Here is a 21,117-nt window from a genome sequence, read left to right on the forward strand (position 1 = left end):
AATGGAGCCAGGCTACTACCTGGCAGACCCATGGGGTGCCGTATCCTGTCCAGGCCCCACAGGGCCTGCAGATTAATATTCTCCAGTCGCCTGAGCTTCCTGCTTGTGTGGGAACAAGGAGCCCGCTGGCCACCCCACCACCTGCATACCAATGGGGCTGCGGCTCTTAGGCGGCACGGGACCTAGCATCTCTGCTGCGGTGGCGGCGGCGGTGGTGGCAGCTGTGCAGGAGCCCTGGTGGGAGAGTCCCCCTCACCCAAGCCCGTGCCCTCTCTGCAAGGCTCCTGCAAGGGAAGCCAGCACCGCTGGCGGCTGTTCCAGCCCAAGCAGGGTTGTCTGCCGGGAGCCAGGAGCGCTTGGACCTCTGCCCTTCCCTGGGCGGGCGGGCTGGCATCCGGCTCCTGCAGCCCCGGCACTGCCGGCAGCAGCAGGTTGAAGCCTGTCCATCTCTTGGCTGAGCAATCAGAGTGCCATGGGCCAAGCCAGCCTTTCCTAGGAACAGATAACTCTCCAGCCAGCCTGGGGCTTTGCTGAGCGTTTCCAGGGCCGGGGACACCCAAGGCTGACTGCTGGCTCCTTGCTGCCGCCCTGCCTTTGCATCGTGGACGGGGCCAGCCACCTCCAGAAAGGTCCTCTGCAGTTTCCAAGGGCCATTCCTCCCAATGCTGGGGCAGGACATGGGTGGGAGGGAAAGTGAGTTTGTGTGTGTTACCCCACCCTCCTGGCCACATCTGGCCACTCCTGCAGATGTGGCTCTGGCCTTGTGGCTGCAGAGTCGTCAGTGTGGCTGGCGGGCAAACCACAGAGGAATGTGCCCGTCAGTGCTGGGGGAAGAAGGGCTGGTGGGGAGCGAGAGAGATATTATACTCAGGCTACCTCCCCACTCCCAGCTCCAGTGGGTTCCAGGGGCCATATTCAACCATGAGGGTAGACCTTCAGCAGACCTTGTCCCTGCCTTGGTGACACTCATTCAGTGTAGGCTCCCTGGGGAGATCCAGGCTCATAGGCTACAGTGGGTATGGGAGCCCCTCTTACCTCAGTCCTTAGCCCCCCTCTCAGCTCCCTCTCCCAGCTGCCTCTCCACTCCTGATAGGGATGGCAGCGGGGGCCTGGGCAGAGGCCCGCTCCCAAGGGCAGAGATACTGGCAACCATCAGGATGGTGGGGTCTTTCCTTCTCTAGGCCTCAGTTGGAATAGGCCTCCTTGCCACAGGAAAGTCTTCCCAGCTCCCTGTGGCCTCCCTGGGCTGGAGTGGGGAAAGTAAGGGCTTTCTTTGGAGAAAGAAATGGAAAAGAAACATGATGGGTTGGCCCTGCCTCTCTCACTTCCTCCTTCCCAGGCAGTGGGTAGTCTGCCTTCCCTTTCCTGCTGGCGTCAGGAGGCTTTGTGGGGTGTGGGCTGGGCTTGGGGCTCCCTGCTGGCGTGGTGTTTGCCTAGTTGCCCTGGCAACTACAGAGCAGTGGTGGGGAGTGACATTCAGTGACCAGAGGACAGTGTACAGGGATCAAGACCTATCCTTCCCATAAGTCCATTGGAATCTTTTGCCACTCCCTGGGGCCCCTCGGCCCATTGTCCACATTGGGGCCTGGACCCAAGTTCTTGGGACCAGCAGATACTTCTAGCCTTTCCCCTTCCCAACAGGTTCTCCCTGGGACTGAAGTTCTGAGATCTCTGCTTCAGCTCCAGCTCCCCCTGCACTACCCTTCTTCCTGTCTGATTCCCTTTCCTTTCCTGTCTCCTCCTCCCACCTCCTCCCTGCGCCTGCCCGCCCATTCTCCCCCCCCCCCCCCCCCCCGCACAGCTGCTGTTTGGCTCACTCTATATATAGCGGCATTTTCAGGGTAATTACAATAAAACTGTTGAAAGGAGATAATCCAGCAAAGGAAGCAAGTCTGACTCCCAGCCCCCTCCCGTCCCTGGTTTGGTGCAGCCCTGCACCCCCTTTCTCTGCGGCCTCCTGCTCCCACCCAACTCCCTGTACCCATAGCCTCTCCCTTCCACCCCATCTGCCCAGCTGGGTGTGGGGCAGAGGAAAGGGGACCGGATAGGGATGTCCAGAGGGTCCTCACTGGCCTCTCCTAGGCATACTGAGACCCCTGGCTGCCAGCCCCATCAGTTCTAGAACCAACCTCTGTGCCTCAGTTTCTCCTCTGGTATAGGCTGCTTGGCAGGGAGTATGTGGTGTTGAGAGGTAGGGGAGGAGGCACAGGAAGGACAGTGGTTAAAAGCACAGGATTTGGATTCACACTTTGTTCATGGATCACCTGGCTGTATGCCTTTGGTCGTGTTACTTCAATTTCTCTGAACCTCAGTTTCCTTATCACTAAAGCAATTCACATAAAATGCCCTGGGGCCTTAACTATCAATGACAATATTATGTGTTGAGCACTCAGTTTTCCAGGTACCCTGCTTTGCTCATGTACGTTTTCTTATTGAGGTTCATGGCTTGGGGCTCATTTAATTAAAGCTGAAGGCTGTATCCACTGAGCTGGCGATTTGACTCCCCCACCCCTTCTATTAGCTTTGGGTCTAGTACTGCCTGGTAGCTTTCTGGGCCCCAGGCATGGCTACCAGGGCCTGATGGGGTCTGGGAGTGGGCCCTCTGACCCCTTCCTGTCTCTTCTTGCAGTGGAGGTGAAGCCGGTGCTGCCAGGAGCCATGCCCAGCTCCATGGGGGGTGGGGGAGGAGGCAGCCCCAGCCCCGTGGAGCTGCGGGGTGCTCTGGCAGGCCCCGTGGACCCTGCGCTGCGGGAGCAGCAACTACAGCAGGAGCTCCTGGCGCTCAAGCAGCAGCAGCAGCTGCAGAAGCAGCTCCTGTTTGCTGAGTTCCAGAAACAGCATGACCACCTGACCCGGCAGCATGAGGTCCAGCTGCAGAAGCACCTCAAGGTGAGCGAGGGGGGCGCGGGCGGGCCACCCAGACCCCCGACGCCCGCCCGGACCTGGCTCACCCTGCCTCCATTCCCCTGCCCCCCTGCAGCAGCAGCAGGAGATGCTGGCAGCCAAGAGGCAGCAGGAACTGGAGCAGCAGCGGCAGCGGGAGCAGCAACGGCAGGAGGAGCTGGAGAAGCAGCGGCTAGAGCAGCAGCTGCTCATCCTGCGAAACAAGGAGAAGAGCAAAGAGAGTAAGGCCTGGGGCCGCCTGGGGCCAGCCGGGACTCCTGCCTTGCCCTGCCCCCCACTTGTGGGGTCCTAGCCCCAGGCTCCCAGGTCAGCTGTGCCCTGTCCCACAGGTGCCATCGCCAGCACTGAGGTGAAGCTGAGGCTCCAGGAATTCCTCCTGTCGAAGTCAAAGGAGCCCTCACCAGGCGGCCTCAACCATTCCCTCCCACAGCATCCCAAATGCTGGTAATGGCCATTGGCAGGCATGGGTTGCAGAGTTCCCTGCTCAGGGGCTGCCTGGCTGCAGGATGGCAAGGGGTTCCTGGCCTGAAGCCACACAGGGGCCCTGCAATCTCTCCTAGGAGACGAGATTCCCACCCCTGGTTTCTCTCTTCACTTCCCTCCCCAGGATCCATTTCCTATCCCCATATGCAGGGGATGTTTCATAAATGTAGGTTGCTAGGGGGCAGGTCTAGTTGGCTGGGTGATAACCTAGATCTGTTTCCATCCCCTCCCTCCACCCCACAGGGGAGCCCACCATGCTTCTTTGGACCAGAGTTCCCCTCCCCAGAGCGGCCCCCCTGGGACGCCTCCCTCCTACAAACTGCCTTTGCTTGGGCCCTATGACAGCCGCGATGACTTCCCCCTCCGCAAAACAGGTGAGTGAGTGCAAATTGGCCTCTCAGAATATGGCTCCTTGGGGAGAGAGGTGGGAATGTGGAGGAGCCAGGCTGCAGGTGTGTCCATTTGTGTGGATGTGTCTGAGCCCCAGCTGCCTCTTCCCCAGCCTCTGAACCCAACTTGAAAGTGCGTTCAAGGCTAAAGCAGAAGGTGGCCGAGCGGAGAAGCAGTCCCCTCCTGCGTCGCAAGGATGGGACTGTCATTAGCACCTTTAAGAAGAGAGCTGTTGAGATCACAGGTGCCGGGCCTGGGGGTAAGAGCTCTTCTTCTGTCCCCATTCGGAGGGCTGGGGAGTGAGAGGTGGCTCCGAGCAAGCCCAAGTGACAGCTTCTTCTCCTGTAGTGTCATCCGTGTGTAACAGCGCGCCAGGTTCTGGCCCCAGCTCTCCCAACAGCTCCCACAGCACCATCGCCGAGAATGGCTTCACTGGTTCAGTCCCCAACATCCCCACCGAGGTACAGGCCTGCCAAGGGCTGGGCGGGCGGGCCAGAGCTGCTTTCTACCCCGTGGAGGAGGGCAGCTCCTTCCGGTCTGTCTTGCTGAGAGTGCCCATCAGGGACCGCTCTACTTATATGGACAGGCTGGAGGGACCTGTTGCCCCAAAATGGGATTTGTCCCATGGGCCTCTGAATGGCTCTGATCTCTCAGTCCCTTGTAGGTGGGGCTTGGTGTGGGAAGTGTGGCCCATTCAGAGCCCTCAGCCTTGGCCCCAGGTGGCCCCCCTTTGCATGCTCTCATGCCTGTCTCTCCCAACTGCTCTCCAGATGCTCCCCCAGCACCGGGCCCTTCCTCTGGACAACTCCCCCAACCAGTTCAGCCTCTACACGTCTCCCTCTCTGCCCAACATCTCCTTAGGGCTACAGGCCACGGTCACTGTCACCAACTCGCACCTCACCGTAAGTACAGGGCACCTACCCTGTCCTCCCTCTGGTTTTGAGGTCTTTGGTCCTAAAAGCCCCTGGCTGGGGCATTTGTCCTCCCAAGGCCCTAATGACAGTTAGATGGCCCTCCCCAGAGCTGAGGGGTGGACAGAGAGTACATGAGGGATGCTGGTCCAAAGTTGGCAGAACTGGGGGCCATAAACTCCTCCCTCATCTTCATCTCTCCACCCCCAGGCCTCCCCAAAGCTGTCAACGCAGCAGGAGGCCGAGAGGCAGGCCCTCCAGTCCCTGCGGCAGGGTGGCGCACTGACCGGCAAGTTCATGAGCACATCCTCCATCCCCGGCTGCCTGCTGGGCGTGGCATTGGAGGGCGACACAAGCCCCCATGGGCATGCCTCCCTGCTGCAGCACGTGCTGCTGCTGGAGCAGGCCCGGCAGCAAAGCACCCTCATCGCTGGTGAGTGGGTGGGCAGCTGTTCAAGGTGGGAGTGTCAGGCCCCCACTTCTCGGGGCTCAAGGCAGGACCAACTTTCAGGGAGAAGTAGCCAGGGACACTCACCAGTCCTGTCACAGCGCCCCTCAATGGCATCATTGATTTCTTCCACATTCTACAGACATTACCTAGTACCTACAGCCTGCCAGCCACTGTTCCCAACATCTGCCATTGTAATGGAGCTCACATTCCAGAACACTGCTGTCTGATAGAAATATAATACAAGCCACAAATGTAATTAAAGTTTTTGAGTGGCTACATTAAAAAATATAAAAAGAAACAGGTGAAATTAACTTTAATGACATATACTTAACTCAGTATATCTAAGATATTATCATTTGAACATCTAATGAATGTAGAGAGTTAGCAATGAAGTATTTTACTTTGTGTTTCATAGTGTCTTTGAAAGCCAGTGCGTATTTCACACTTAGAGCACATCTCAATTGAGACAGGCCACATTTCAAGTGCTCAGGGGTCATATGTGGCTGGCAGCTATGGGATTGAACAGCACAGCTTTGGACAGTCAGCCCCTTCATGAGTAGCTGGTGGCATCGGAAGAGGTTCTGCTTAAAAGACACATGATCCTGGCTTCCAGGCTTCCAAGCCGGGTAGGATTGATGTCCGCAGTCAGGGAGGTGTTGTCAGGGAGGTGTTGCAGTAGAGGAGAGCTAGTCATCGTTCACTCGCACAGAGGGCCTGAGACTATGTGTGCAATTGTAATTGAATCAAAGGGCAAGAATAGTGAATCCAGGAGGGCTCGCTAGAGGGGGTGGCTCTGAGCTGCAAGACCGTTCAGTTGTGAGGAAGAGGAAGAATGGGGCTCAGGTTTGGGGGGCAGGGTGTTCTAGGAGGGGGAGAGTCTCAGGGGGTGGGAGTGGGGAGCCCCTTCAATAATGGTTACTCCCCTCACCCCACCACAGTGCCACTCCATGGGCAGTCCCCGCTGGTGACGGGTGAGCGCGTGGCCACCAGCATGCGGACAGTGGGCAAGCTCCCGCGGCACCGGCCCCTGAGCCGCACTCAGTCCTCGCCGCTACCCCAGAGCCCCCAGGCGCTGCAGCAGCTGGTCATGCAGCAGCAGCACCAGCAGTTCCTGGAGAAGCAGAAGCAGCAGCAGCTGCAGCTGGGCAAGGTGAGCCAGGCAAGGCCAATCTCCAGGTACAGGAGAGTACCAGGCTAGCAGAAAAGGCGTGGGGCTGACACCCTAGGCCACTCCCCAGGCTTCATCCCAGGAGCCACCTTACCTTTTTCTTATTCATATCAAATCCCTGAGAGGAGGGAAGGATAGACCCCCCTGGGCCACAGGCTGCACAGCTGTGCCCCCTCCCAGCTGATGTGCCTCCTTGCTCTGCTGCCAGATCCTCACCAAGACGGGGGAGCTGTCACGGCAGCCCACCACCCACCCTGAGGAGACAGAGGAGGAGCTGACAGAGCAGCAGGAGGCCTTGCTGGGGGAGGGAGCCCTGACCATACCCCGAGAAGGCTCCACAGAGAGTGAGAGCACGCAGGAAGACCTGGAGGAGGAGGAAGAGGAGGAGGAGGAAGAGGAGAAAGAGGAAGAGGACTACGTCCAGGTCAAGGATGAGGAGGGCGAGAGTGGTGCTGAGGAGGGGCCCGACTTGGAAGAGTCCAGTACTGGTTACAAAAAGGTGCCCCCTCTGTCCCAGCCCTTGATCACCAGCCCTCTGTCCTCCCCCCATCTTTCCACTTTTGCCTTTCCCTCTCCCCAGTCTGCAGTTCCCAGGCTGTGTGGGGGCAGCTTTCTGAAGAGAGCAAAAGGGGAGCAGGAAGGAGACAAGGGGCTATGGAAGGGAGGGAGCTGCTGGTGTCAGTCTCAGAGCTGTCTGTGCCCTCGTCTGCCAGCCCCTCCTTGCATCTGTGACTGCCCCCACCTATCTGCTTATGTGTGTGTGTGTGTGCGCGCGCGGCACACGTGTGCACGTGGTTTGTGCATATCTGTGTTTCTGCCTACGTAGGGCCGGTTGTGCGTCTGTCTCTGCGTGCTTGTGCGAGTGTGTACACACACGCCCCCGCTGCTACTACAGTCTGCCCTGGCACCTAGCACATACTCCATTCATTGCGGACACAGCCGAGCCCTCAGGGCCTGACTCATCCCACCCCCTCCCACGCCCCCGTCCCTCTCAGCCTCTTACCTCAATGCTACTCTGGCAGCATGATTCATCACGTCCCCCCATCCCTCCTCATCTCCTCGGAGATGGAGATAGAGGTGGTGAAGGCTGGAGTGTCTCCAGTCCCTGGAGGGAGGAGGTGGGGGGAGGAGGAGATTTGAAAAAGAAGAGCTGGGTTGGGGCCCCCTGGAGGCCCCAGGGCACCTGTCCTCACTTCCATCTCAGACTCAGCCTCACTCAGGCTCTCTCCCACTCTCCTCCTTCCCAGGTGTTCTCAGATGCCCAGCAGCTGCAGCCATTGCAGGTGTACCAGGCGCCCCTGAGCCTGGCCACTGTGCCCCACCAGGCCCTGGGCCGCACCCAGTCCTCACCTGCTGCCCCTGGGGGCATGAAGAGCCCCCCAGACCAGCCCACTAAGCACCTCTTCACTACGGGTGAGCCTCATCACCATGAGCTGTCCTTTACCTGTGCCAAGCGGCTTGTGTGCGGCACGCAGCCTTGTGGGCATCGTAAAGAGATTAAGATACAGCCCCTGTCCTGTAGGGATTGCCAGGGCCCCTCAGAGCGCCCTGGAAGGATGTTCTCTCCCTGTGCACCATAGCCACCGTGGTAGAGGTGGCAGCCTCTGCCTTGCTGGGAGGGCTGTGAGTCCCTACCCCCGGGCAGCAGCTTTTTCATGGCCCCACCCACCACCGCTGAGGAACCACCAATTTTGTGCCCTCCCTGCACAAGCCCTGCAGCCCTGTGTGCAGAGCCCACTCTGTCAGGGAGGGTCCTGCCCTAACCCTCCCTGTGAGGTCGAGTGAGGCCTCAGTCCATTCTAGAAGGCTCTTCCACATGAAACTGCCCTGTGCTGTGGGCTCTTAGGGGGCACAGATGCCTGAGGGTTGTCCCGTCTCACCAGTAGGGTGTGGGGAGTGAGGGGCTGTGACAGGAAGGGGAAGGAGGATGTGCCGTGAGAGGGGTGCAGTGTTGGGGGCATGGTGGGCAGAGGTCAAAACCAATAGGTGTGTCAAGGGCAGCCTCATGGAGGCTTGAGGAGCAGAGGGGCTTTTGACAGGCGGTGATGGAGGAAAGGAGTTTCAGAAGAGGAGCAGGTGTGTGGGAGGGCAGCTGGGGTGGCCACAAGAGACCACCCCAGCCACTGGGACCAGGATGGGCTGGGGAGAGAGCTCAGTGAGCTCTGCTGAGGATGGTGGTGGCCAGGCTGTGACACGGCCCGGTGCAGTGCTGGCTGACAGTGTGTCTTTGGTCCAGGTGTGGTCTACGACACGTTCATGCTGAAGCACCAGTGCATGTGTGGGAACACACACGTGCACCCGGAGCATGCTGGCCGGATCCAGAGCATCTGGTCGCGGCTACAGGAGACTGGCCTGCTCAGCAAGTGTGAGGTAAGGGAGCCCCTCCTTCCAACCTCCAGCTCAAACCCATCAGAATCCTTTGTGTTTCCCCTGTCCGGGGAGTTCAGAGCCAGACCCCCTCCAGTCACTTCACAGTTCATCCCTTGTAGCCCATTTTCCCCTCTGTCCCCAGCTGACTGTGGGAGGGTCCTAGACTAGGGTTCCTGGGGACTAGGGCATACTTTCTCTCAAAAACCTTTGGATCTCTTAAGGCTGTGAGGTGGCTCTGTGTGTCCCAGGCTGTGGGGCAGAGAGAGTCTGGGAGTCAGGAGGGAACTGGGCCTGCAGGGCCATCCCTCTCACTGGCCTCTCCTCCTGCTCTCCCCTGGCAGCGGATCCGGGGTCGCAAAGCCACGCTGGACGAGATCCAGACGGTGCACTCCGAATACCACACCCTGCTCTATGGGACCAGCCCCCTCAATCGACAGAAGCTGGACAGCAAGAAGCTGCTCGGTGAGCCGGTGGGCAGGATATGGGCCAGGCCAGGTCAGGGGCTGCCTGGAAGACCATCAGGGTAGGCAGGTGGGTCCCAATGGGCACAGTTGCCACATTGCACGCCTCCAGAGGGCGCCATTCACACAGACTACAATGTGCTGGTGGGGTGCTTGCAGGAGACAGGTCAGGCCTGGTGACGGGGAGTGCTTTGCTCTTCTCCCTAACCTGTCGGGCCCCTTTCTATCTGCCATCTGCCCCAGAGGTAGGCTGTTCCCTCAGGACAAGGGACAGACATCTCCCAACTGGTGTGGGCTGCAGAGGCCTGTCCTGTGGTGGGGTCTGGCTGTCATTTTCTGTGACTGAGCTGACTATCCTCTGCACACCCCATCCTGCGGCCCTGGCAGTTGAGGCAACTTCCAGAGTAGCTCTGTCTCTCTTCCTTGCAGGTCCCATCAGCCAGAAGATGTACGCCGTGCTGCCTTGCGGGGGCATTGGGGTGAGCAGGGCACCTGCCGGTGGGTTTGGGAGGATGGCGCTTCCAGCTCTGGCTCCTCCCTTCCTGCGCACCGCGGTCCAGGTGCCCACCCCTGTTCTTGCCCTCCCCCTGCAGGGGGCACGCTGAAGCCTGCTCTCCTGCCCCTGCAGGTGGACAGTGACACCGTGTGGAACGAGATGCACTCCTCCAGTGCTGTGCGCATGGCGGTGGGGTGCCTGGTGGAGCTGGCTTTCAAGGTGGCAGCAGGAGAGCTCAAGGTGTGTGTGGGGCCTTGAACTGCTGCCTGGGGAGTCGGGGATGGGGCAGCCTCAGCTTTCCTGTTAGTAAGGCGCTATCCTTTCCAACCTCAACTCTCAGGTGCCAGCGTGGGGAGGAGGTGACAGCTCCAGGCCAGCTAGGGGGTGAGGGGTAAGGAGGGACGAACTGAGAGGCACTCATGTCTGGGTCCCAAGGTCAGAGAAGGCGTCTGTGGGAGTGATATTCCTGCTTTGTGTTCTCTGCCCTGCCTGGCTTATATTTCTCTCCTTCTGTGTCCATCCCCTCCATGGCCACCTTGCCTGCCTGTCTGCCTCTCATCTCTGTCCCTCTGTCTGCACCTCTTCAGAATGGATTTGCCATCATCCGGCCCCCAGGACACCACGCGGAGGAATCCACAGCCATGTGAGTGCTGCCCCAGCCCTGCCCTAGACCCACTGCCCTCGACCCACTGCCCTCACCCTTGCTCCCTCTCTGCCGAGCTGGTGCTCACAGAGCAAACATCCACTAAGGCTGACTCCCCACCCTTTTCTCACCCCAACCCCACCAGGGGATTCTGCTTCTTCAACTCTGTAGCCATCACAACCAAACTCTTGCAGCAGAAGCTGAACGTGGGCAAGGTTCTCATCGTGGACTGGGTAGGCAGTGGGCCGGTGGGACCAGGGTCAGCCTTCAGGAAGCCCCCACCCTGACCCTGCCCCCTCTGCCTCAGGTGCTCCTGCTGGAGCTGGGCTGCTGGCTTACCTTACGTCCTCCCGCTGGAGGGTGAGCCCAGCCCTCACAGTCCCACAGGGCTCCCTCCTCACTACGAGAGACTTGAAAGTGGTTTCAGCCCCCGGTCCACCTGGGCCCCCACCCTGCAGCCTTGCGCAGCTGGTAGAGACAGCCACGGGTGTTGCTAGAGCCACTCCTGATGAGGGGCTGACCACGTGCCAGGACACACGGTGCTGCTCACAGCCACCTCGCTTAGTAAGAATTAGGGTGTCCATTCCATGGAGACGCCAGGCTTTTGGGTGACTTACCCAACCAAGGTCACTTAGCTTGGCACTGGGTTTCAGATCAGGTCTGTTGGCCCCGGCACTTCTGCTTTTGCTGCTCCGTGGCTTCTCAAACCCTGCCTCTCACAGCAGAGGCGAAGGCACCCCCTGCTCCCTGTGAGCTGGGGAGTAGCTGGGAGCAGTCCTCAGCAAGGAGGAATCTCTTTGAACCCCAACTTGGGCTTAAAAGTTCAAAATGTTGGATTCTTCTTTGGAATGTATCTGTTTGCTTTCAGTTCCTTACTAGCCTTAATGTTTCCCTCCACACTGTTGAGTAGGATGGGCTGGCAGGGAGATCCACCACAGTCATCCCCTGGTTTAGTGTCTTCTCTGCCCAATGCCATGTCCTGGCCCCCAGACTCTGGTTAGAGAAGTATGGGGCAATACTGTTGCAAACAGAACACAGATGCCCTGTAGCTAGTGGTGGGCTGCACCCCTGGAGTTCACCGTAGGATGGTGGTGGCGGCAAGTGGAATTTTGATCTTTGGGTCAGAGCCTGGGCCTTTTTCCTGATGTTTCCACCCCTCCCCTCTAGGACATTCACCATGGCAATGGCACCCAGCAAGCCTTCTACAACGACCCCTCCGTGCTTTATATCTCCCTGCATCGCTATGACAACGGGAACTTCTTTCCGGGCTCTGGGGCTCCTGAAGAGGTACATCTCCTGGGCTCAAATGTGGGGTCCTCAGGGAGGTAGCAGAATGGGACCTGATGGGGAGCCATGGAGGCCTGTGGTGGTGCTGGTAACCTGGGGAATATGGGCTCCTAGTGCGAGGACCACACTGGCCAACTACCCTCCATGCAGAGCAGAGGTCAGTGGACAGAGGGCTAGAGGCAGGGCTGAGGGTGGAAGCAATGTCTGGGATCCCAAGGCAGTAAGAATAACCCTTCCTCTACCATGCTACCAGGTTGGCGGAGGACCAGGCGTGGGGTACAACGTGAACGTAGCATGGACGGGAGGAGTGGACCCCCCCATTGGAGACGTGGAATACCTAACGGCCTTCAGGTGGGGACTGAGAAGAACCAAGGAAGGGGTGGGAGCCCCTGGGTCCTGCCATGGGAGGGGCAGAAGGCCCTTGATTCAGGGTGGGTGGAGGGGGTTGTCTCCATGTGGGACACAGAGCAGGGTGAGGTCTGGCCAAGCCACCTGCCAGGGTCAGCTTGGGCCCTCCCTTTGCAGGACAGTGGTGATGCCCATTGCCCACGAGTTCTCACCTGATGTGGTCCTGGTCTCTGCCGGGTTTGATGCTGTTGAGGGACACCTGTCTCCGCTGGGTGGCTACTCTGTCACCGCCAGATGTGAGCCTGCTGGGGGATTGAGGGAGGCTATGGAACAGTGAAGATGGGGTTGAGTGGGAGGTTGGGAGGAGAGGTTGGGGCAGGTCTAAGACTTGGAATCATTCTGGCAGCATCCCCCCACTCTCCATCAACCTTGGCCTTGAGGGGCAGGCAGGTGAGGGTGGGGTGGCAGAGGGTCTGTCTCCTCCTGTGTTGAAGGAATGGTTCTTGCTGATCCCTCATGTTTCATTGGAGTCTTTTCATGGTGTTCCTTAGGAAACATGTAATTGGTTGTTTTTAGCTTGTCTGTTATGTTTTGTTTTTAATGGAGCATTTAGTCCTTTGACATTGAATTTTACTGTGGATATATGTTTGGGTTTAAATCCACCATCTTATTTGTGCTGTTTGTCCCATCTCTTGTGTTTCTTTTTCTCTCCTTTCTTACCTTCTCTTGAACTGACTTTTTTCTTTAACTGTTTCATCTCCCTCCCTTCACCCATACCTAAAGGTTTTGGCCACTTGACCAGGCAGCTGATGACGCTGGCAGGGGGCCGGGTGGTGCTGGCCCTGGAGGGAGGCCACGACTTGACCGCCATCTGTGATGCCTCTGAGGCCTGTGTCTCAGCTCTGCTCAGTGTGGAGGTGAGGGGTGCACAGAGGGGCTGGGGGAGGTGTACCAGTAGGCCAGTGGGTAAGGGGCCACTGAGGGAGGGTCCCTTTCCTGGGTCAAGCAGCACCAAGGGCCCTTGGAGAGATTTTCCTGCTTCCTAAGGACAGCTGGTGGCCAGGGAGGGCTTTCTGAATAGAGGTTTCTCCAGAAAGGCTATGCTTGCCTGTCAAGAGAGCTGTTGGGCTGAACGGGGTGGTTAGCGGGGCAGCTACTACCACCTGCTCCGCGCCTTAAGCCTTCTCTTCTCTCTCCTGCCAGCTGCAGCCCTTGGACGAGGCAGTCTTGCAACAAAAGCCCAACATCAACGCAGTGGCCACGCTAGAGAAAGTCATCGAGATCCAGAGTGCGTGGAGTCGGGCAGAGGGACTCAGGCCTCAGCTTGCCAAGGGGCCAGGGCTCGTGCGCAGCCGGGCTAGGGCTGGGGCTGTCCGTATGTGTGGGGGTTTCTGCTCCCCACTGACCACGCCTCATCCGCAGGCAAACACTGGAGCTGTGTGCAGAGGTTCGCTGCTGGTCTAGGCCGCTCCCTGCGGGAGGCCCAGGCGGGTGAGACAGAAGAGGCTGAGACTGTGAGCGCCATGGCCTTGCTGTCGGTGGGGGCCGAGCAGGCCCAGGTTGCTGCAGCCAGGGAGCATAGCCCCAGGTGAGGTTCCTCCCCCCCAACCCCCCTGCTTCCCTGCCCTCACCCAAGCTCGTGCCTCCGCGTCCCCACCCATCACCTCAGTGCCCCTCCCTGTGCTTGTCCCCACAGGCCGGCAGAGGAGCCCATGGAGCAGGAGCCTGCCCTGTGACGCCCTGGCCCCCATCCCTCTGGGCTTCATCATTGTGATTTTGTTTATTTTTTCTATTAAAAACAAAAAGTCACACATTCAACAACGAGTGCTGTGTGGGTCTCTCAGCCTCGCCCCTCCTGCTCCTCTAAGCTGCCTCAGGCTCCCCTTGCCTCCGTGGCCCACGTCTCAGTTCTAGAAGTTTGCTCCCTCTGTAGGGCGTGGGGGTGGTGGTGGGGGTACCCTCTCCAGCCCTTCCCCCTCGTATCCCACACCTACATCCTGCATTCTGTCCTTGTCCCCCTTGGAGCGTGGGCCAGCTCAAGGTGGGCTTCAGGGCCTAGACAGTACCTTCTGGTTCTGGGGTCTCTGAATGAAGAGGGAACAGGAAGTTCGGTGCCTTGGCTTCAGCTGACTTGGGGGGAAATGCCTTAATTTCACCCTCCTCCCCTCTCCAGCCCCAGGGGAGGATCTGGAGGGTCCCTTTACAGTCTAAAGGTAGAGTGGAGGGGAGGTGGGCTCCTGCCCTGCGATGCTCACCCTTTTCCCCTGTTGTCCCCACCATCTCCACACAGACCCCTTTCTCCTGCCCTCAGCACTGAAGGGAAGGTTTGTGCTCTCGGATGTGAGGATGTGTGCCTGAGGTCTGTGGGCAGGGCTGTCTTGCCTGACACTCCTCAGGGCCTATTTCCCCTTCTCAGAGGCTGGAGAGGGTGAAAGTGTGGGGAGGGAATGGGACTGGACTCTTGGGTTCTGAGGAGCCAAGGAACCAGGCCTGCTCTCCATCTTACTCTGTCGGCCTTCCTGCCCTTCTGCTGGCACAGCTTGGGAAGGGGGAGAAGGTGGTCCCTGCAGGGGGGCTCCAGGCTAGTGAGAGCCCCCCTGCTGTTCAGGACCACATTTCCCCAGACACCCAGAATGCTGCCAGCAGAAGGGTCAGTGGCCCACCTCCCTCCTGGGCCTTTGGCTTCGAAGCCTGGGGATGGTGAGAGTGGGGGGTCCAGAAGGGGCAGGGCCAGAACCCAGGAGTCTGCCCTCAGTTATAGCTTCCCTTCCTCCTGGGCTTCCTTTCTGGGCCACTACCCCAAAGGAACTAAGACCAGGATGGGGCTGGGTGCTGCCCTTTCTTTTTCCCAGGAGCGCAGCCTAGCCGACTTGTTTCCGGGGCTGGGAGCCCTCAAGGCTTCTAGAGAATGCTATCCAGCCTGTGGGAAACCAAAGATGGGAAGCAGTTCCTAGGGGGCTGAGTCTTCCTCCCTCTTTCTTCCCAATACCACTTATACTTTCTTTCCTCCCATCCCCAGGGCCCCACCAATTTGTTTACATATTTATTATCCTGCTGGGGGCCTGAGCAGGGTTGAGGGAACCAGGGGAGGGCAGGAGTCCCACTACCACCACCACCGTTTGGTTCATCGTGTGCTTATGTCTTGTGTGTTCTAGAGCCTCCTGGGGGCTGGGGCTGGGCCCAGTGTACCAGGCCTTCCCATGCTGAGCCCCAGCTCTGGGCCCCTTACCCCTTCCTCTCCCCATGGCTAGTCTGGTTTTCATGTAAACCCACTCCTTGCTTTGTCTCCCTGGACATGGATTTCAGTAAAGTCTTTTTGTAACCTGTTATACTGTGTGTCCTTGTGTAAATAAACTTGTTCCTGGCAGTGCCTTCTGGGGCCGTGTCTCTGTTCTCTGGGCTCCCAAATGGAGTAGAGGCTCTCATTCCCCCTCCTGGCCAAAAAATCTGCTTTTCTTTTCTCCAGCCCTTGGACTAGCTGATATAGGAAACAAGAGGCTGGGGTCGGGGGAACGGGATCTCTGTCCGGTAGGTTAAGAACAAGGTTTCACTGAACATAGCCACAGCATCTCCTGGGACCTCTGTGTGGCCTAGGTGGTGATGGTGGGTAGGGGGCCCAGAGCTGAAGGTCTCTTTTTTCCTTTTGATTTTACCTCTGTGGGAACAGGGCTGGAGCGGGTGTAGAACAGGCGGCCTGGCAAGGGTTCCACTTAACACCCACACAGGCAAGTCCAGTGGAGATTGGCACAGAGGCAAGAGAGGAGGCCAGAGGTGTTGAAGGGCTTTATTGGGGCTGCTCTGAGCCCCTCACAGTGTTTCAGGAACCTGCTGGTCTTACTGTTGCCTTTGCTCTTAGGGACTTGGGACAGGAAGGAGGACCAATCTTCCTGGGAGATAGAAGGCCCTTCTTTGGGGCTAAGACAGGTGGTGGGAGAAGTGGAAAATTCAAGATGAGCAGGGCTTGTTGGAAGCTGGAAGGGGACGGGCTGCCTCCTGGAGTATGGAGGTCACGGAGTGTTGGCCTTGTGAGAGGGAATGTGGCAGTAGGATGCACCTCAAGTCAGGATGAGCGGATGGGTGGTGCTTCCTGGGAACTGAATGTGTACACCAGCCAGGGCACAAGGGCCAGGACCAGGCATGGCCAGAGGGTGTACTTGAGGAAATTGAAGATGTAGAAAAGGCTGATCTGAGGTGGGTAGCCCAGCCAGTCCAGGGGGCCCAACAGCCCCATGGCCAGCACAAGGCAGGCTAGCTTCTGGCCATGCCCCAGGTGTGCCCGCCGTACCTGGGCATAGCAAGGAGAGTGCAGGGCGATGCCCAGACCCAGGGCAGCCCCTGAGTCGCGGCTCAGGGAGGCAAAGGGTCGGCTGTCCAAGTGCACCCACTCGGGCCGCTCACACCACTTAGAGGCTAGGTTGATGGACCTGTGGGGAGCAAAAGTCCTTTCTAGGAGAGATATTCCCCTGGGACCAAGAGGGCTGATGGCTCTTAGCCTCTTTGGGGCCTACCCCCATGTTCTGCTGTGACCCCAGGAGAGTCTGTTTGGGAACAGATCCCTTTTTAGCTACAATGAACCAGAGACCCACTAAGCTAGATAGGTGATAGGTGAGGCAGGACAGGCCACAACTTGCCCAAACTTCAAAGCAGGACTTACCAAGAAAGATCCAGGCCCAGTGTAAAGAGGGTCCAATAGATGAGGCTGGCACCCAGCAAGAGGGCCAGTGAGGTCAACCCGTAGAAGCTTAGCTCTCGCTCCATGGGTACCCGGGGGGTCATCAACCAGCCTAGGACAGCACCTAGGGAAGAGGGGTGACAGCAGCTTCAAGGAGTTTGGGAATATGACCCCCACCCTGAGATGAGTGCGGTGTGGCAGGAGAATAGACCGAGACGTAAGGGGTGCCTTGGGGTTGGCTGTATGATGGAAAGATCAGACACTGAGCCTCCCACTGCCAAGGGCACCCTCTGGGTCCACCCTGTTGCCCCAGTTGCTCACCAGTAATTAGGCCAGCCAACACCTGGTGAGGGAAATGTGCTAAGAGGAAGACCCGGGACAGGCCGACTGCCAGGAGGAAGGTGCAATAAGCCAGGCTAGGCATCACCCTCACCCAGCGGCTAAAAAGAAGAGAGGCAAATGGTTCAGGAGGTGTCCATATGCGTCTGGGCTTCCCTCACAACACCCAGGCTCTTCATGGTTAGATCAAATGCCCCAGGACCCCCAGAACTCCAGTTCCCAGGTTGCCCTGCTGCTAGGTCTTTTGGGTCCAGAGTACCATCACCCCTGCCCCCTTGGTGGGCAATGCCAAGGTGTACCTGTGGGCCCGAGTGGCCACCTGGGAAGAGATGGCTGTCATTATGGGCCAGAAGGCTGCTCCTGTGATCATACAGTGTCCAGAAGGGCTGCCTGCCAGGGGATTCAAAGCCTGTGGTGAGAGGATGGGGGTGGAACCCAGGTGCCCCTGGTGACAACTCAACACATCTGCCTTCTTGTAGCAGAGGAAAGAGACTTCCTCCAGCACTGGTTCATGGCTCCCTCTGCCCTGAAGCCTTCTTTGCACCTCACCTGAGGCCATGGCTCTCAGGCTTCTCTCTTGCCCTTGGCTCTTGGCTCTACCCTACCCAAAGTGGGCAGCTGGCACACTGGCACAGGTGCTCTTCTCCTATAATTCAACTTGGTCTTCCCAAGGGTGTCTTTGTGTTTTGGCCCAGTAACTGAGAGGCGGGGCCTCTGGCTAGGCGGCCCAGGCTGAAAAGTACAAAACTCTGACTGAATTCTAACCACACTGGGAGATGGAGGTTTGAGACTTCTCACCTGGACCAGTTTCACAAGAAGAGGGGAACTGGTGAACCTGGGCTGGAGCCTGGCTGTAGTACCCAGACTCATGGATCCACCAAAAGGGCCTGTCTCCAAACAGCAGCCTAGAAGAGAACAGGTGCAAGATGACATTACATGCACCCACAGCCAGGGGAACAGGGGGGTGAGGCAGGCCACCTGGAGGGCTTACAGTGTGGAGTCAGAAAGGGAGTCCAATCCTGTGCCATTGCCACGACAGGGTTTTTAACCTTGGAGCAGGAGAAAGCATGCTATTTTTTGGAATAAGTAAGTGATGAGACAAGAGATTCTGTGTATGTGTGCATGCTCTGAGATGCTCAGAAGTCCTGTTTTTACCCCTCCCACTGCAGGGCCACTCTGCTCTTGTAATCTATAGAGAGTCCAGGATCTAATTCTCACCCTCCCTCCAAGACCCTCACTGACCCTCCTGCTTCCCCTCTATTTCCCAAATTCCAGTCTGAATTACTTAGGTAAGCTTCTCATGTTTGGGAGTGGGGAATGGCCAGGGAGGCTGCGTAAGAAAAAGGAAGACAAAAAAGTTCAAAATCCCCTGGCTTGGCAGGTGCTTCGCTGGACTCCAGGAAACACATTGCAGAGGCTGCTGTGGCCAGAAAGAGAAAAGGTGGCAGAGCAGAGGACATGCAGGCAGAAGACATGAGTGCTTTTGGGCAGGAAGCCAAGCGCTGGGGAGGGAGGTACAAAAGGGACTTGCCACTCCTCGCCAAAAACTGAACCTGGTTCACACACCAGATGCTCAATACATACTTAGGAAATGAATAGGGGCTTTGCCACGCGGTGGGCATTAAGAGTTTCTACCCAAGGTGGGTGGTCTTAGGGGAACAGGATGAGAGAGGGAGGCTTATACAGACTCTGAGGGAGGAGAGCACAAAGCAAAGGGCAATTCAGAAGGAAGGAAATGATTAGACAATTGCTTTTCCGTTTACAGTAGGCATGAAGCACTTGCAGAGAACAGTGGAAGGGAAGGGAAGGGATTTTGTTTTTCAGCAAGTCATTCTAGCCTATTCAAGTGTCTCCTATGAACTTCACTTATCTCCCTCAGGCTGGCCATTGTCAACAGAGGCTAAGGTGAGGGGAGGTGCAGCTGCACGACAGCGGGAGGTATAGCTTCCTTCTGCACCCAAGAGAGAACAGGTGGCACAAAGAGATAAGCCCCAGGGATTCCTGGCTTCTAAGTCTGTGTGAAGAGCCTACTGGTGAATAAAGGGGAGAAGGGAGAAATGTTCCCTGGAAGGCAATGCTTTAGCCCAATGCTTTTTGAAATTTACGGTGTACATGAATCACCTAGGGTCCTTGTTAAAATGCAGATTCTGATTCAATAGCTCTGGCCTGGGGCCTGAGATTCTCCCTTTCTAGCAAGTTTTCAAATGCTCCTTATGCTGCTGGCCATGGTCCGGGAACCACACCTTAATTGGCAAGCCTTCCCTATCCTTAGCAGCTAGTGTGATCCTGGCACAAAGCATGCTTCTTAAAAACTATGTCAGATGAATGAATGAATGAATGAATGAATGAATGAATGAAAGAGTGAGTTGAGAAGCAGGACTTTCTGCTGCTTAAGTCACCATAGATGCTTGTTAGAATACAGATCCCCAGCCCCTCTGGAGTCTCAAAATCAGCATGTCTGAGGTGGGATGGGTTATTTGCATTTAATCTTCTTAAGTTTTTTTTTTTTTTTGGCTGGGGGAGGTAATTAGGTTTATTTGTTTATTTTTAGGTGGGTACTGGGGAGGATTGAACCCAGGATCTTGTGCATGCTAAACATGAGTTCTACCACTTGAGCTATACCCTCCTACTCCCGAACCCGACCAGGGTGTTTGCACTTTAAACACGTCCCCAAGTGATTTCTCCGATTAGGCCCGTTTGAGAAACACTAGTCTAATGATTAGGGTGCGGATTCTGAGGTCTGAGTTCAAGATGCACAAGCATGCTCAAAGGGGAAAAGTCAGTGGCCACAGGGTAGGGGCGGGAGGGTCTTAAGGCTATGAGTTCACTGTCGGGGGTGGTGGTGGGAAGCCAGGCCTTTGAGGCACCTGCTGAGAGAGATCAGCACAGGACTCGGGACCCTTGGGGGTGGGGGACCAGGATGCCCGAGGGCTTCACTGTCTCACCACTTGAAGACGAGGTTGAGCCACTCGGTGATGAGGCTAATCCAGAGAACCGCGATGCCCACCCGGCGAGAGGAGTAGTAGGCCACGGGGAAGTAGAACAGAAAGAGGTTCTTGGGGTCGCCCAGAAAGGTGACCCAGAGCCAAACGTTCTCCAGCCAGGGCAGCTGATTCTGCAGCGCCTCAGCCATCGCGATGCCCGCGCCCAGCGTGGACTCCATGGCGACCCAGAAGCCGACCCGGCCAGCGTTTGATCTAGGGCGTAAGACAAGGAGCCCAGGAGGCAAGGAAGCTGCTACTCACTGCCCTCTAAAGCCCACCCGTCCAAGTAGAGACCCCGCCCCCCAACTGCGGCCGGCGAAACCCCGCCCCTTACCCCGCCCCCGGCAGTCCCAGGCTAGGGCGAGCCCGGCCTCCCACCCGGTACCGTTTCCTCCTGAGCTCCTCCCCGGCCTTCCTTTCTACTGGGCAGCGCAGGGGACAAATCTTTGCGAAGGCGTTTCCGTAGAGCCCCACGTGGCTGCTGTTGCCGGCACGTGGGCATCGGGTGTAGAGGCGGCTCCTGCTGCTGTTCCGGGTCAAGGGACAGACTAATCTGAGGATCGGCGGCGCGTCAAGAGTTCTTCCTTTGCTGTCGTGAAGATAGATATGTAATCTCCAGGGCCAGGATTCCTTCCAGACCAGACCTTTCTCCTTCAGTACCGCTACCTTCCAAAGATATTTCGAAATCTCTTGGAGAGAGAGCTAGGAACAACCCCTGCTCCCGGGAGCCAGGAATCACGGGTCCACGCGGAAGCCGGACTCTAATAAGTTTGCACACACAACTCATTGGTCCATGCCTTCCTCCCCTAGCCCAAGACTCTCTCGCCCGAATTCATTCGTTGTTGATTTGGAGGCTGACAAATAAGGCTCTTGATTTTTGAGGAGTCTTCCCTGAAGACTTGAGAGTTCTTACATATAGCACAGTCTAAGTCACTTCCTCCCAGTTCTAAGGTTGCCTTGTCCATCTCCTTCCGTTACCTCTCTTCCAAAACCCCGCTGGGCAGATAAATCATGAGGTAGTAGCTGAGTTAGTACGGGAAGAGGAGGGGCAAACACCCACGACAAAATCTGGAATAATTCTCTGGAGGAACACACGCAGAAAATAGAAATCTCAGCTCTCCTAGGTAAGGTCCTGCCTAGAGGCAGAGGAGTGGTAGGAGGAGACTGTTGAAGTGGCTCCCCAGTTCCTATCTCAAGCAATTTTGTTCTT

At 57.4% G+C, this 21,117-nt stretch overlaps 2 protein-coding genes across 7 annotated transcripts in view; one reads left to right on the plus strand and one right to left on the minus strand.

Annotated features, from left to right (window-relative positions):
• The window catches only part of HDAC5 (histone deacetylase 5), a 34,797-nt gene extending 21,061 nt beyond the window's left edge, over positions 1-13,736 (plus strand). For all 4 annotated transcript variants that reach the window (XM_072939230.1, XM_072939231.1, XM_072939232.1 and 1 more), the window contains 24 exons: positions 2,630-2,889; positions 2,981-3,125; positions 3,234-3,348; positions 3,631-3,761; positions 3,890-4,036; positions 4,126-4,238; positions 4,548-4,679; positions 4,899-5,121; positions 6,078-6,289; positions 6,516-6,806; positions 7,555-7,720; positions 8,544-8,677; positions 9,019-9,139; positions 9,568-9,617; positions 9,767-9,874; positions 10,222-10,277; positions 10,423-10,510; positions 11,445-11,564; positions 11,818-11,915; positions 12,090-12,208; positions 12,696-12,829; positions 13,116-13,200; positions 13,335-13,500; positions 13,609-13,736. In XM_072939230.1, the coding sequence (XP_072795331.1) occupies positions 2,630-2,889; positions 2,981-3,125; positions 3,234-3,348; positions 3,631-3,761; positions 3,890-4,036; positions 4,126-4,238; positions 4,548-4,679; positions 4,899-5,121; positions 6,078-6,289; positions 6,516-6,806; positions 7,555-7,720; positions 8,544-8,677; positions 9,019-9,139; positions 9,568-9,617; positions 9,767-9,874; positions 10,222-10,277; positions 10,423-10,510; positions 11,445-11,564; positions 11,818-11,915; positions 12,090-12,208; positions 12,696-12,829; positions 13,116-13,200; positions 13,335-13,500; positions 13,609-13,648 (3,254 nt within the window). In that variant the 3' untranslated portion in view covers positions 13,649-13,736. The remainder of the gene's footprint in view (positions 1-2,629; positions 2,890-2,980; positions 3,126-3,233; positions 3,349-3,630; positions 3,762-3,889; positions 4,037-4,125; positions 4,239-4,547; positions 4,680-4,898; positions 5,122-6,077; positions 6,290-6,515; positions 6,807-7,554; positions 7,721-8,543; positions 8,678-9,018; positions 9,140-9,567; positions 9,618-9,766; positions 9,875-10,221; positions 10,278-10,422; positions 10,511-11,444; positions 11,565-11,817; positions 11,916-12,089; positions 12,209-12,695; positions 12,830-13,115; positions 13,201-13,334; positions 13,501-13,608) is intronic.
• Positions 13,737-15,682: 1,946 nt separating this feature from the next.
• G6PC3 (glucose-6-phosphatase catalytic subunit 3) lies at positions 15,683-20,466 on the minus strand. Of its 3 annotated transcripts, none has more exons than XM_031685471.2 (7): positions 20,293-20,466; positions 19,869-20,120; positions 17,722-17,828; positions 17,223-17,313; positions 16,906-17,024; positions 16,567-16,708; positions 15,683-16,336 (listed from the first exon to the last, which is right to left on the minus strand). In XM_031685471.2, exons 2-7 carry the CDS (start codon positions 20,084-20,086, stop codon positions 15,973-15,975), a joined length of 1,041 nt encoding a protein of 346 aa, XP_031541331.1. In that variant the 5' UTR covers positions 20,087-20,120; positions 20,293-20,466; the 3' UTR covers positions 15,683-15,972. The 3 variants fall into 3 exon arrangements, with proteins under 3 accessions (XP_031541331.1, XP_006217504.1, XP_072795335.1); XM_006217442.4 differs by having other exon boundaries at positions 20,242-20,450; XM_072939234.1 differs by lacking the exon at positions 20,293-20,466 and having other exon boundaries at positions 17,223-17,332; positions 19,869-20,000.
• Between the last annotated feature and the right edge of the window lie 651 nt (positions 20,467-21,117).

Source organism: Vicugna pacos, chromosome 16, assembly GCF_048564905.1.
Source record: "Vicugna pacos chromosome 16, VicPac4, whole genome shotgun sequence".
Lineage (NCBI taxonomy): Eukaryota > Metazoa > Chordata > Mammalia > Artiodactyla > Camelidae > Vicugna > Vicugna pacos.